Below are 16,214 nucleotides of genomic sequence, written 5' to 3' on the forward strand. Positions count from 1 at the left end.
AGCCTGCTGTGGCAAGTATAGCACAGTACGTCGCCTACATTCCAACGTCATCACGTTCAGTCCGACTTGATGTGCTTCCTGCTGTCTGGTTTTGCGGAACTCAGTAGTGATGGGATTTATGGCTCTTTGAGGGGATCCGGATCTTGGCGATCCATTCCTTTCAAAGAGCCGTTCAAAAGAAAATAATCACTGGGAGGAATGATGAGGTGAGATTTGTAGTCAAATAATTAAAACTCAAATATGACACACCAATATATGAGTTTGAATTATTCTGAAATATTGATTATTACCTCATTTGTCATGTGTGGACTATATTCTATAGGGTTGCACAACATCCCTCGGCTTAGACAGTGACATCACTATTTTGGATTTACCTTAAGTATAAAGTGTGTGTATGTGTAAAGCTATGTTGACTTATGTTATTCATACAATACCTACTCACAGATAAACATCAAAAACAAAGCCGGCCCCAATTAATTTCTGTGCAAAACAGCTTTTACAACAAACACTTCCACTCAAGAACATTGTTATCACACAGGAACATTTTGATAAAAAAAAAATAAACAATTTAAAGTTTTAAATATATACTGTAGGCAAAATTAGAATAAATAAAATGGAAAGTCTACATACAGTCCACTATTACTACTATTACTACTGTAAACTTTGCAAATAGGAGATCAGCCCCTTCAAGTTTTAAATGAACAATAACAAAGTGGGCTGCAATGAATGTCTATGCAAAACAGCTTTTAGTGAAACAATTCTATACAAGTACAGTATCACAAAAGAACATTTTGATAGATAACAAAAATACTTAAAGTATTAGACATATAGATACTGTCCCGCGGAGGAGCTAATTTGTGTGCATCTGTGTGAAACACGCATAGGAAAGAAAGAACGGCTCCCCCCGAGCCGCGACTCGGCTCCCATCGTTCATGTTTATGAGCCGTTCAAAAGAATCGGTTCGTTCGCGAACGTCACAACTCTAGAACTCAGCTCTCCTCATAAAGTGAAACCGAAACTTATCATGATTACACCAGACGCCATTTCGAATAAGTCGAAATCAACAATATCATCGGTAAGTTCGTTAAAACATTTAACAGCAGTGTAATACAAGTCAATTTCAATATCAATAAGGACCTTTTGCGTTTAAACAGACCGTAAGTCGAAGTCAAACACGTCAAAGATGATCGTTACTCCTGAAAACGACGAGAAGAGCAGCACCGGTTAAAACAGTTTCTATCTTTGGGCCTGTACTTCCAACTGTATTTTCTATGTCAGTCACATTAATCCTAGTCCTAAGAAAACTCTTTTAAAGTTTAACAATTCGGTTACCTTGAGTTTTGTGCTAGTTAATCGTTTGACATTCGCGAAAATAGCCGTTATATTCTCCGCTTTTTGTCACATAGGCCTACTTAGGCCAGACCAACTTGGAAATCATTGGTGGACGAAAAACACAAAAAAGTACAAACATTCGCGGTATAGGCTAACAATGAAGCCTTCCCTAAATATGTTATACCCTTTTATACTTGCTGGGTCGGACATCGGATATTTAAACAAATAAGGTAAAACTGCTGACAAACAGACTTCATAGGCCAAAATATTGTAACATATTAAGAAAAACACTTACTAGTTTTATATAATTTAACGATGCTTTGACAGCGGGGAAGATGCATGTGCATCATTTTGTGTTATGTTTATTTTATTTATTTTTTTTTATTTTCAGACAGTGATAAACTCCTGTGGACTTGTCAGTATTTAAGCCTTTTATACAGTAGGGTTAAACAGCTTGCTCATTTACAGAAGATTTAGTTCACAAACAGTTGACAGTCATGTCAATCCTAAAATTTGGCATTAATAACTTACTTTATGTGCCAGTCAGTTGTACGCACTCAAGCTCTGAGGATCTCCGTTGTTGACTCATTTTTAGTCGAGTGGTTTTCAGTCCTGGTCCTGGGGACCCACTGCTCTGCACATGTCACATGTCTTCTTACCTGACACTCTCAGTTCAGTACAGTTGAGTCAAATTTGACGATAAATTATAATGCAAACAACAGTCTTTTCATGGCCTTATTGTGGTGTTGGCTGATGTAGTGATGGATATGGATTGCTGACCATGGCAACCATGTTTTTGATAAGTCTGGAAAGTCTTCAAATAAAGTTTACGTGAATGTTCAGACAAAATTTGAAAATGAAGGCATACCAAACGTGACATTTAAATCATAAGATGTGGCTCTCCATTAACAAAAAGTAAACTTGTGATTGAGATGCGAGTAGAGTTGACGCAACAGCTCAATGAGCATTCAGAATGATACATGTTAAATTATTAACACTTTTTCTTTTACATGATATTAATAAAACCATAGTGTATATTTAAACTAAGTGCAAATAGTCTGCCTAGTTAGCAGAGGCTATTTACACTAACTCTGCACACCAACGTGTGATTGGGTGAATTCTCCTTTTTCAAAACTACCACTTTGTAAAGATTAGATTAGATTCAGATCCAACTTTATTGTCATTACACATGTACAAGTACACGGCAACAAAATGCAGTTTAGGTCTAACCAGGAGTGCAATAAGCAGCAAGTGCAGGATATAGGTATATTTTATAAGTTATAAGTGCACTTATAGGAGATATGTGCAGGGAGAAGCTATGGATAATATTTACAGATGAAGTACTGTCAGCATAATTTACAGATGATAATTAACTACAATTAGAATGTACAAAACATAGAGGAACACAATATACAGGTTGCTATTAACTATAATATAAATTGCAGGTAGATATGAACATAATATACAGGTTACTGTTTACTGAAGCAGGAATTTACAAATAGACATGCATAGATATAGGTTTATCACAAGTGTACAATATGTATGTGTGCAATGGAAACATTTACAAATGGGTATGTACAGGGGCAGAGGTGTCAGTGGGGGGCAGAGTTCAATGTGCAGCAATGTGCAACAGAGCAGCTTCCGGACCAGACTGTGACACAATTCGTAAGGATGCTTTCTATTGTGCAGCGATAGAAGTTCACCAGGATAGCTGAGGACAGCTGGTTCTTCTTAAGTGTTCTCAAGAAGAAGAGGCGCTGGTGAGCCTTCTTGACCAGGCTGGAGGTGTTGGTGGTCCAGTATAGATCCTCTGAAATGTGGGTCACCAGGAACTTGAAGGAAGAAACAGGCTCAACCGCCATGTTGATGTGGATGGGTTTGTGTGAACCTCTTCTCCCCTTCCTGAAGTCCACAATGAGCTCCTTAGTCTTGGTGGTGTTAAGGAGCAGATTATTAAAGGCATTTGTTTTAAAACAAAAAAATTAAGGAAATAATCAAAAGGTTGAAGATAAATTATTGGGTAGGGAGGGCTTTATCATCCCAAAATGTGGCTATAATGTACTATAATACTGAGGTGGAAATAATTGCCACTATTTTCCAAAAGTAGTATCGCAAATGCTACTGTGGGCATGACTGGCCACAAAAGTTTGTAGCCTGATGGTTAGAGACTCAGACTTGTAACCTAGTTGGTTGCGGGTTCGAGTCTCAGGTCTAGTAGGGATTGTCAGTGGGGGACTGAGTTACCAGCACTTTCTCCATCCTCAATACCACAACTGAGGTGAGCCCCTGAGCAAGGCACCGAACCCCCAACTGCTCCCCGGCTGCCACCGAAATATGGCTGCTCACTGCTCCAGGTGTGCGTTTACTTCTCACTGCTGTGTGTGTGTGCACTTGGATGGGTTAAATGCACAGCACAAATTCAGAGTATGGGTCACTATACTTGGCCACAGGTCACACCCTTTTTTTTATAGCAAAAAATCCTGCTATTTTAACATAGTGTACATAGAATCTATAGCTATTTGCACTTAGTGTAAATAGCTTCCTTCGCTATTTACACTTAGTCCAAGTAGTCGCTGCCTAATAAAATAGTGTGAATTGTTGAAGATATGCCATTTACACAGTCAATCACAGAAGGTTTATTTTAAATTAAATGTCAGTAATTTCATGAACCACGAAAACTTGCGGCTAAAGTATCAAGTTTCCCTGACTGAGTAGGAATGTCAGCGTCGACTGCAAAAAATAAACAGTGAATTCAGTGCTTATACTCCAGGTTTCAAGCAATGATTGGCCAGACCTATTATGAATGACAGTGGCTTTTGAGTCTTTCTAACAGAACTTGTGCTTAAAGGGAAATTTTCGCCAAAATGCAATCTGGGTTGTTTTTTGGATTGTAACGAGTCAAACTTTCATCTAAAAGCATAATTGCGACGAAAGAGCCACTTGTAAGATTGACTGTGATTTTGTTTTCTGGTCAAATGGCCAGTGAATGGGAGTGCTAGGGGCCCTACTTTGAGCGCATCAAAATCAATATTTTTACAACACTAAGAAGGCTTGACACACCATGAAACTTTGCTCGAAGTATCGCCTGGGTCTCTCCGAATGTGAATGAATGGACTCCATAGGACGAAATGTCATAAAGTTTTAATTCCAATGAAAAAAGCATGATCACTTAGCAATATCTTTATATAATAATTATAATAATGGAAATATGCTTAAGGAGCTATCCATCTTTACTCTCCTCACTATTACGTCGCATTCAGAGATCGACACTTCTTGACTGGCAAGATGGCTGCGAGTGGAAACCAAAACAGTGAAAGTGAGTTCTTCAAAACCTTTCTTTTTAGTAAACTCTGTGTACACAAACAATGTTCTCAATGCTCGAGTTCATGTGTAGAGACCCAGGCGATACTTTGAGCAAAATTTCATGGTGTGTCAAGCCTTCTTAGTGTTGTGAAAATATTGATTTTGATGCGCTCAAAGTAGGGCCCCTAGCACTCCCATTCACTGGCCATTTGACCAGAAAACAAAATCATGGTCAATCTTAAAAGTGGCTCTTTCCTCATAATTATGCTTTAAGATGAAAGTTTGACTAGTTTACAATCCAAAAAAGAAACCTGATTGCATTTTGGCAAAAGTTTTCCTTTAAATCTTTATTTCTCTGTTTCCACATGCAGGCCTGAGTTTCTTTTATAGCAAGAAGCGAAGCAGACGAACAGCCTGTAAAATGAGTGTGTATGAGGAGAGAGAGCAGGAGGCTCCTGTTGACACGGAGAGAGCATCATCTCCAGGATTCAGCTGTGTGTCAATGAAGAGTAACAACTCTATGCATCAGCCCCCTTATCTCAGAGAAGTAGACACAGAGAGAGTATCATCTCCAGGAATCAGCTGTGTGTCTATGAAGAGTAACAACTCTATGCATCAGCCCCCTAATCTCAGAGAAGTTGACACAGAGAGAGTATCATCTCCAGGATTCAGCTGTGTGTCTATGAAGAGTAACAACTCTATGCATCAGCCCCCTAATCTCAGAGAAGTTGACACAGAGAGAGTATCATCTCCAGGAATCAGCTGTGTGTCTATGAAGAGTAACAACTCTATGCATCAGCCCCCTAATCTCAGAGAAGTAGACACAGAGAGAGCATCATCTCCAGGAATCAGCTGTGTGTCTATGAAGAGTAACAACTCTATGCATCAGCCCCCTAATCTCAGAGAAGTAGACACAGAGAGAGTATCATCTCCAGGATTCAGCTGTGTGTCTATGAAGAGTAACAACTCTATGCATCAGCCCCCTAATCTCAGAGAAGTAGACACAGAGAGAGCATCATCTCCAGGAATCAGCTGTGTGTCTATGAAGAGTAACAACTCTATGCATCAGCCCCCTAATCTCAGAGAAGTAGACACAGAGAGAGTATCATCTCCAGGATTCAGCTGTGTGTCTATGAAGAGTAACAACTCTATGTATCAGCCCCCTTATCTCAGAGAAGTAGACACAGAGGCCATGGTTGAGCCTCCTGTTCTCAATGATGAACCTGCTGTGACCTTTGACCCTGTGTAAGTATCATGACAGTGGATGTGATTTTTTACAAACATAATGCTGCACTCACTGAGGTCCTTCTCTTTGAATGTTTCAATAATAATAGATTCCTCATTAGAGTCATTTTAACTAGTTAAATTCCTTACACACCTGCATGATCACTGAAATGTAAACATATTAAAAAACATTTGTACGGGCCCCCTAAACGTTGTAGGTTAATGTGGCCTCCAACACTCTTTATTGATTTCTTTTCTGCAGGTAAATAAAACAGCTGTTCAATTGACAGTATAAATGCTTGGAAATAATATTTAACATTTTCAAGTATATTCATTATTTGTAGCAAGCCAGCCACAAAATAATCCCAGTAAACGTGTTTTCTTACTTTAATATAACACGAATCGCCATTTTATCACACAATATAAACAATAAATTTGTTATCAGCTCTTTAATATGGCATGAGATCACAGTATTCACCTCAGTTCATGCAGCATGTGAATCAATCATCTTTTTCCTCTTTTCTTCTCTTTTCCTTTCTTTACAGTCTATGTTGTCTAGTTCCAGCACAAAATGAATGAATATCAGAAGACATGTTGAAAAAAATCAGAACAACTTAAAACAAATCTCATGTATTCAATCAATCAGTGTGTCAAAAATCGTCAATAACACAGCTTGTGAATGTGGAATAACAATCGTAACATAACATTTACCTCAGAAACGCCAACAATATAATTTTGTCAACCTTGTTTTATTTTCATAATCATTCAGTTAACCAGACTTTTTTAGTAGGTGGAAATTTCACATTAATTAACTTATTTCACGCAATATAACACAACTTCAATCTCCTAATTTTGACTTGATTATAATTAATTAAAAAATGCAAAAAGACAGAAAAACCCCCAAAACTGCTCACTCATTTTAGTTGTATTTAAATTTATCCACAATGTCCTTTTTGTTTAATTTAAGGCTTTGTCTTATTTTTTTTTTAAGAAAGAATGGCTTCTTTCGATGGTCTTTCGATAAAAGAGAATTAAAATGAAAGAAAGAGAATTAAAATGGGGCAGGTGTCACTGAAACTATAGATGTGATACCGTTGTGATACAGTATTTTCAACTAGCTAGCTACCAACCTCACACAAGTATTTTTTAAGCCTTTAAAGTGCGCAATAACATCGGTGTAATTAGAATGTTAACAGCGTCTCGTGATCAACTACTAAATTCTCATCTGCTTTTCCTGGCGCTGGGTGAGAGACGGACATGCTCAGCGCTTGGCATATCACAACTATTCAGTGTTTTCAACCAGATAATGCTTATTTTAGGTTTCAGATATTTAAAAACACAGAAGCATTAGCAAAATATACATTTACAGTTTGTAAAATACACACTGATGTATAGGTGAGTGGCACTAATGATCCTTACAAATATAATTTGTTTTATTGATATCATATACACCGTGTAGGTAACAATAAAGTTTACTTTATTATTCTTCTCCCCATTCGCCAGAAACTTAATTTAATGTCTCGGGAGGAGAGGATGAATTTACATTTTGATTCAGCGCGAACTAACTTGGCGGCTCCCATCATCCATTATAGATCAACTACCATGGTCATTATAAAAGTGTTTAAACCACTTATGTGGTTATGTTACTTGCACATATGTGTAAATCTGAATATCTGATTTTTTATAATATAATTAACACCTTTATGAATATTTTGAATAAAAAAAGAAAAAGGAAATAAAAGTGAAAGTGTAAATGAAACTGTTTTAACAAACCAAATAGCTATCAGATCATGAAAAAACACATGGAGTAACCAGAAGAGAACAAGCCCTTTATTGCATAATTCATTATGGTAATCAATAAAAAAGTGGTTGTATAAAGTGAAATTTTCAGTAAGTTGAATCTTTCAACATGCCATTTGATGTTAATTCATGTTTATTTTGTGCTATAACTAGTAAAGCAGGAGAGTTGATCAACTCAGGTGTGCTGCGTGTTTCTGCTTAAACAGATATGTGGCTATAATGATCTCCAGATTGATATAAATTGCAATTATTGTTTAGAATTTGTGACAAAATCAACAGAACTTGAAAGCTGAGACCTTCTTCATATCAAATTAACAAATCACATAGCTTATTGTAATTATTGGATGGGAAACATGCCAAAAATAATGTTAAGTGATGTTAAATTATATTTATTATATATTTGTAAAACTATTAGATTTATCTGGGATTTATCTATTAGATAAATCTTTGGTTGTTGATCCCTCGGGTGCTGTAATATTTTAGATGTGTTCGCTGCTTTAGCCACCACTTTTCATCTGCATGTTTTACATATTGGATACCATCTTCAACCACTCCTGGATCATTTTAGCCAAAATGGTCCCAAATTGCTTAATTTGCATTTTCAGTGAAAGCTAGGGAGATTGTGTTGTTCCAGTGTGATTTCATTTTGAGAGTTTCACATGTGCTTTTTATAGACAGGCACCAGTGAACTCAGCTAGGAACATCCTCACAGTCCATCCAGACTGAGGCCAAAGTAGTTGATCCCAGTCTGAAAGACTAATTTTCATGTATTTTGTAGTTTTCAACCATAGCTCACCAAGACCTGTTCACACCTGTGTTTATGTTAATTTATTGGAGCAGACTGATAATTTACAGAAAAAAAAACATTTCTTTCTTTTTTATATCTTTATATGTTTTAGTACCATCAGCAGGAAGAGAAAGAGAGCAGCTTCTCCACTGCAGCCCCCTGATCTCAGTGATGGATCAGATCCCTTTGATCCTGTGTGAGTATTTTTATGTACAGTCAGATATTCAACACAAATAATTAATTTAATTTTTAGACAGAAAAAGTGCTCTCTTTTTAGAAGCAAAATTAATACAAAAATAAATGATATAAAGAAAGAAAATTGAAAAGAAAAAGTCAGTAGATTAATACATAATACTAATATAATATGAATACACATGAATATAGATGAACTTGTCCTATTGGCACCGATGAACACTGCTTTGCAAATGTGGTTGTGGTATGATTTGAGATAAGATCATTTGATATTAGAAACATTAAATATTTTCTCTGTTTTGACAAAGGTCCTTTCTGATTGTTTCTCTTAATATCTTTTCAGTGGTTGGAGAGCTGACCAGATCAGATATGTGTCCCCTCAGACCTTCCCATCCCCTTACTATCAGACCCACTTCAGACATTGTGACTCAGAAGCAGCCCAGCAACTCAATTCTCACCAACCAGTGCTTGATGATCTTCAGAGAGTCAAAGAACAGCACAAAATCAGCATGAAGTACAAGTATGAGAGCTTATTTGAGGGAATTAAACTACAAGAGAATCAAACTCTCCTGAACAGGATTTACACACAGCTGTACATCATAGAGGGAGAGAGTGAAGGGGTGAATGAAGAACATGAGGTGCTACGGATTGAGAAAGGTTACAAGACACTCCAAGACACTCCAATCAACTGCAATGACATCTTTAATCCTTTACTTGATCCAGGATATGAGGAGATGAGAAGAGAGAAGAAGGACCAAATAAAGACTGTTCTTACTAAAGGCATCGCTGGAATTGGAAAAACCGTCTCTGTGCAGAAGTTCATTCTGGATTGGGCCGAGGGAAAAGCCAATCAGGATGTAGATTTTATGTTTGTGCTTACATTTCGAGAGCTGAACTTGATTAAAGATCATAAATACAGTCTTCACAGACTTATGATTGACTTCCATCCTGAACTCCAAGGTTTGGACGCAAAGATTTATGATGAATGTAAAGTTGTGTTCATCTTTGATGGTCTGGATGAAAGCAGAATTTCACTGATGTTTTCAGACAGTCAGAAAGTTTCTGACGTGAATAAGGATTCACCAGTGGGTGTGTTGATGTCAAACCTCATGAAAGGAGATCTGCTTCCCTCTGCTCTCATCTGGATCACCACCAGACCAGCAGCAGCCAATCAGATCCCCTCTAAATACATCAACCGTGTGACAGAAATTCAGGGATTCAATGACCCTCAGAAAGAGGAATATTTCAGGAAGAGAATCAGTGATGAGCATCAAGCCAGCAGAATCATCTCACAGATCAGAAGAGCAAGAAGTCTCCACATCATGTGTCACATACCCGTCTTCTGCTGGATCTCAGCCATTGTGCTTCAAAACATCCTGAAACTAGATCACAGTGCAGAAATCCCTCAAACTCTGACTGAAATGTACATCTACTTCCTTCTTATTCAAACAAATATGAGGAACCAGAAGTATGAAGAGAGAGATCCAGAGAAACTCCTGCAGTCCAACAGAGAAGTGATTGTAAAACTTGCTGAACTGGCCTTCAATCAGCTGATGAAGGGTAATGTGATGTTCTATGAGGAGGACCTGAAAGAAAGTGGCATAGACGTCTCTGATGCCTCAGTGTATTCTGGGATTTGTACTGAGATCTTTAGAGAGGAATCTGTATTTAATCACAGGAAGGTTTACAGCTTTGTACATCTGAGCTTTCAGGAGTTTTTTGCAGCACTGCATGTGTTTTACTGCTATTTACACAAGAACCGTGAGATTCTGAAAATGTTCCTAACAGGAAAGTCCAGAACTCAATGTGAAAATATTACTCTGGATGTGTTTCTAAAGGAAGCAATGAATAAAGCATTGAACAGTGAAAATGGACACCTGGATCTCTTCCTTAGATTCCTTCATGGCATCTCACTGGAGTGCAATCAGAGACTCTTACAGGATGTACTGATACACACAGAAAACAACCCAGAGAGCATCAAGAACATAATTCACAACCTCAAACGAGGTCAAAAAAACAATGTCAGTCCTGAAAGATGGATGAATCTGTCACACTGCTTGATTGAGATGAAGGATAATTCTGTTGTTGAAGAAATGCAGGCATTTTTAGAATCTGGAACAAAAAGAAAAAGTCTTTCTCTTGCACAATGTTCAACTTTGGCAAACATGATCCTGATGTCAGAGGAGGTGCTGGATGAGTTAGACTTTAATAAGTACAACATCAAATCAAAAGAGGGCAAAAGGAGACTGGTACCTGCTGTGAGGAACTGCAGAAAAGCTGTGTGAGTGTGAAAATCTATAATAATCTAAAATAATATTGCAATATGAACATAATTTGAAAAAGTTGTGATGGAGGTTTGATGAGTATTTTATGGGTGTGTGTTCATAAGCATAAAACATAATGAACTACAGTTAGCGCTGTACCAGTCAGCATCACAACTGCCCCACTGCAGTGGAATGCCAAAGCACAGTTTTGTAAATATTATATTCTATAGGTTTTTTTTTATGTGGATATTAAGATACCACTAAGGCATGGAGCTTTGTTTAAAAAAAGCAATAACTGATTAGCAGCCAAATGTTACATTGTATACAGGCTATTTTCATAAATAGGCATTATATTTATTGTTCAACAGAATTTTACAAAGAATGTTTAGTTTACATTATGAATAAATGATCTCCAGATTGATATAAATTGCAATTATTGTTTAGAATTTGTGACAAAATCAACAGAACTTGAAAGCTGAGACCTTCTTCATATCAAATTAACAAATCACATAGCTTATTGTAATTATTGGATGGGAAACATGCCAAAAATAATGTTAAGTGATGTTAAATTATATTTATTATATATTTGTAAAACTATTAGATTTATCTGGGATTTATCTATTAGATAAATCTTTGGTTGTTGATCCCTCGGGTGCTGTAATATTTTAGATGTGTTCGCTGCTTTAGCCACCACTTTTCATCTGCATGTTTTACATATTGGATACCATCTTCAACCACTCCTGGATCATTTTAGCCAAAATGGTCCCAAATGACTTAATTTGCATTTTCAGTGAAAGCTAGGGAGATTGTGTTGTTCCAGTGTGATTTCATTTTGAGAGTTTCACATGTGCTTTTTATAGACAGGCACCAGTGAACTCAGCTAGGAACATCCTCACAGACCATCCAGACTGAGGCCAAAGTAGTTGATCCCAGTCTGAAAGACTAATTTTCATGTATTTTGTAGTTTTCAACCATAGCTCACCAAGACCTGTTCATACCTGTGTTTATGTTAATTTATTGGAGCAGACTGATAATTTACAGAAAAAAAAATATTTCTTTCTTTTTTATATCTTTATATGTTTTAGTACCATCAGCAGGAAGAGAAAGAGAGCAGCTTCTCCACTGCAGCCCCCTGATCTCAGTGTGGAGGTTTGATGAGTATTTTATGGGTGTGTGTTCATAAGCATAAAACATAATGAACTACAGTTAGCGCTGTACCAGTCAGCATCACAACTGCCCCACTGCAGTGGAATGCCAAAGCACAGTTTTGTAAATATTATATTCTATAGGTTTTTTTTTTATGTGGATATTAAGATACCACTAAGGCAGTGTTAAATTTTCTTTAACCATGGAAACATTTGAATTCATGCATAATGAGAGAGATGCGGGAGCCCATAAATTAAAATTAAGTCTCTTTAAATCTTAGTAAATATAAATGTCTTTTGTGGAATATAAAATTCACTTTTGTGACGAATTACGAACAGTGTCCATTGTTTTGGAATGCTTGAAGAAAACATGAAGATAAGAGACAAGAAACTGACTTCGTGCTTTGCCCTTTTAAAAAAATCTATCGAATAGAGCTGGTTAATGTAATAAAGACACTCAGCTAATAAGACTTCCCACAATAAAATTCTGTATAAATGAGAAAAGAAACAAAATCTTTGAAGCATCATACACATAATGCTCATATTTAAGCTTTAAATAAGTCACATATTTCTTTCTTGATATAACCTTAAAAAGGGTAAGACCATAAAAAGAGATCAGAAAATTAATTTACTGCTACTTTCCATCTTCTTAGGACACAAATAATACTATTTAATGATTTTATTGATTTATTTATTTTTAATGTAAGTATTCCCCAGGATACGTTGCCCCTTTGGGAGTAAATTAACTGAAAACAGAATGCTGGCAATGCATATTACAACATTTTAGCCAACAATTTAAAAAACATTTATTCATAATGTAAACTAAACATTCTTTGTAAAATTCTGTTGAACAATAAATATAATGCCTATTTATGAAAATAGCCTGTATACTGTATCATATTCAATATGCTAATTTCTAGTGCCTATAAATTATCAATATGACCAAAACATTGCTGAAAAACTTGTTGTACACAATCCACTTTATGCCCTCTCACCTCAAAGTCCTTTACTTGATTTACTTGATTTTTTACTTGAGTAACTTGATTATTCATACAGCATTTTTAATTAAAACTTTTTTTTTTTTAGTTAATCTAAATGTAAAATGAGACACAGCAGTCCCAAATATGGTATTTAGGATGTTCGGTGAAGTCACGCAGCTGCCAAATTCAGTTCATTCTTTCGTACGTTGGCTGGCGCTGAATCTGAATACAGGCTGACAGGAATCTCTGAACGGCAGCGCGAACAAACATGGCGGTGCCCATCTCACGTTATAGATCACGATTCAGATAATTTAAATAGGGTTTTAAATGGCAAAACACACTTAATTCACACATATTTGTGAATCAGAATATCAGATAGTTCATGACATGGTAAGCAAGTGGGTGAATATTTTGAATCATCAAGGAAAAATAAAATAAATCAAACTGGCTGTCATACAGTGTTATTGTGTCTGCATTGTGTAACGTGACAAGCTTCGCCATGGAAACAATAAGGGGAAACATTCTAAAATAACGGTCACTTAAAAAAACTCACTCTGGGGGGTCAGCTAAAATATTTTAAACTCACCAGTGAAAGGGTTAATAAAGCAAGACATCACACCTTCATGCTATTTAACCACAGTTGTTGCTGTTTTTTCAGCTTAATGTCCTGTAATCTCACTGATCAGCACTGTGAAATTGTGGCTTCAGCTCTACAATCATCAAACTCCCCACTGAGAGAGCTGGACCTGAGTAACAATGACCTAAAGGATTCAGGAGTGAAGCTACTCTGTACTGGACTGAGGAGTCCAAACTGTCGACTCAACATACTGAGGTTTGGCTTTCACATTGATTTGTTCGTGTTAACCCTTTGAGGCTGGAAAATGTGCTTGCCCGTACAGTTGCATTTGTTCATGATAACAGCAGAAAAATTTTAAATACTTATAATTTTTGGTTGAAGGGTTATTAGTAAAATATTATTCCAAACTGTGGATCTACTTTTATTTGCATACATCCACAACAACAAAATGTTATGCTTTAGTAAAATAAAGAAAACAAAAATGGTGTGCTCTTTTCCATCTTGGTCTCCGTGGACTTCTATTTTTATACGCACCAATTCAAATTGAAAACAAATATTCACACTCTCCTGTGTAATCAAATATGCCTGTGATGAGTCCTGTCCACCATCAAAAGTGTCAACACATCAAAATCCCAGTGTTAAATTACACTGTTCTGTTTTCATTTGTTCACACACTACAGTGTTTAAATAAACTTTTAAATAACTTTAAAACTTCTCGCAGATCTGATATCTAATTAGATTCAGTTTATGACATTTTAACTCATTTAAGACTGTGCTTGCTAGGATACTTGTATTACATATTGTATATCTTTTTTAATACATTCACATTTGGGCTGTTGTTGTAGATTATCTGGCTGTATGGTGACATTAGAAGGTTGTGCTGCTCTGGCATCAGCTCTGAGTTCAAACCCCTCACACCTGAAAGAGCTGGCCCTGAGTAACAATGACATAAAGGATTCAGGAGTGAAGCTACTCTGTACTGGACTGAGGAGTCCAAACTGTCGACTCAACATACTGAGGTTTGGCTTTCACATTGATTTGTTTGTGAACCCTCTGAGGCTGGAAAATGTGCTTGCCTGTACAGTTGCATTTGTTCATGATAACAGCAGAAAAAATTAAAATACTTATAATTTTTGGTTAAAGAGTTATTAGTAAAATATTAGTCCAAACTGTGGATCTACTTTTATTTGCATACACCCACAACAACAAAATGTTATGCTTTAGTAAAATAAAGAAAACAAAAATGGTGTGCTCTTTTCCATCTTGGTCTCCGTGGACTTCTATTTTAATATGCACCAATTCAAATTGAAAACAAATATTCACACTCTCCTGTGTAATCAAATATGCCTATGATGAGTCCTGTCCACCATCAAAAGTGTCAACACATCAAAATCCCCAGTGTTAAATTACACTGTTCGGTTTTCATTTGTTCACACACAACAGTGTTTAAATAAACTTTTAAATAACTTTAAAACTTCTCGCAGATCTGATATCTAATTAGATTCAGTTTATGACATTTTAACTCATTTAAGACTGTGCTTGCTAGGATACTTGTATTACATATTGTATATCTTTTTTAATACATTCACATTTGGGCTGTTGTTGTAGATTATCTGGCTGTATGGTGACATTAGAAGGTTGTGCTGCTCTGGCATCAGCTCTGAGTTCAAACCCCTCACACCTGAAAGAGCTGGACCTGAGTAACAATGACATAAAGGATTCAGGAGTGAAGCTACTCTGTACTGGACTGAGGAGTCCAAACTGTCGACTCAACATACTGAGGTTTGGCTTTCACATTGATTTGTTTGTGAACCCTCTGAGGCTGGAAAATGTGCTTGCCTGTACAGTTGCATTTGTTCATGATAACAGCAGAAAAAATTAAAATACTTATAATTTTTGGTTAAAGAGTTATTAGTAAAATATTAGTCCAAACTGTGGATCTACTTTTATTTGCATACACCCACAACAACAAAATGTTATGCTTTAGTAAAATAAAGAAAACAAAAATGGTGTGCTCTTTTCCATCTTGGTCTCCGTGGACTTCTATTTTAATATGCACCAATTCAAATTGAAAACAAATATTCACACTCTCCTGTGTAATCAAATATGCCTATGATGAGTCCTGTCCACCATCAAAAGTGTCAACACATCAAAATCCCCAGTGTTAAATTACACTGTTCGGTTTTCATTTGTTCACACACAACAGTGTTTAAATAAACTTTTAAATAACTTTAAAACTTCTCGCAGATCTGATATCTAATTAGATTCACTTTAGTACATTTTAACTCATTTAAGACTGTGCTTGCTAGGATACTTGTATTATATATTATATATCTTTTTATTACATTCACATTTGGGCTGTTGTTGTAGATTATCTGGCTGTTTGGTGACAGAAGAAGGTTGTGCTGCTCTGGCATCAGCTCTGAGTTCAAACCCCTCACACCTGAGAGAGCTGGACCTGAGCTACAATCACCCAGGAGAATCAGGGGCAAAGTTGCTCTCAGATACACTTAAACATCTGGACAAACTCAAGTAAGTTGAGCAGAAACAATCATCCTCTCTTCTGCAACTGTTAGAGAATAAAGCAATAAGCAATAATAAAAACAAAAA

At 36.4% G+C, this 16,214-nt stretch overlaps 2 protein-coding genes across 4 annotated transcripts in view; both read left to right on the top strand.

The window, feature by feature from the left end:
* The window catches only part of LOC141337759 (NACHT, LRR and PYD domains-containing protein 3-like), an 887,345-nt gene that overhangs the window by 537,194 nt on the left and 333,937 nt on the right, over positions 1 to 16,214 (top strand). The window lies entirely within an intron of this gene.
* LOC141338211 (uncharacterized) overlaps positions 5,012 to 16,214 on the top strand; it is a 34,938-nt gene continuing 23,735 nt past the window's right edge. Inside the window, exons 1-7 of the mRNA XM_073843761.1 lie at positions 5,012 to 5,880; positions 8,559 to 8,642; positions 8,982 to 10,919; positions 13,686 to 13,859; positions 14,450 to 14,623; positions 15,213 to 15,386; positions 15,975 to 16,136. Coding sequence (XP_073699862.1) covers positions 5,057 to 5,880; positions 8,559 to 8,642; positions 8,982 to 10,919; positions 13,686 to 13,859; positions 14,450 to 14,623; positions 15,213 to 15,386; positions 15,975 to 16,136 — 3,530 coding nt within the window. The 5' untranslated portion in view covers positions 5,012 to 5,056. The remainder of the gene's footprint in view (positions 5,881 to 8,558; positions 8,643 to 8,981; positions 10,920 to 13,685; positions 13,860 to 14,449; positions 14,624 to 15,212; positions 15,387 to 15,974; positions 16,137 to 16,214) is intronic.

Source organism: Garra rufa, chromosome 1 (genome assembly GCF_049309525.1).
Source record: "Garra rufa chromosome 1, GarRuf1.0, whole genome shotgun sequence".
NCBI classification, from domain to species: domain Eukaryota; kingdom Metazoa; phylum Chordata; class Actinopteri; order Cypriniformes; family Cyprinidae; genus Garra; species Garra rufa.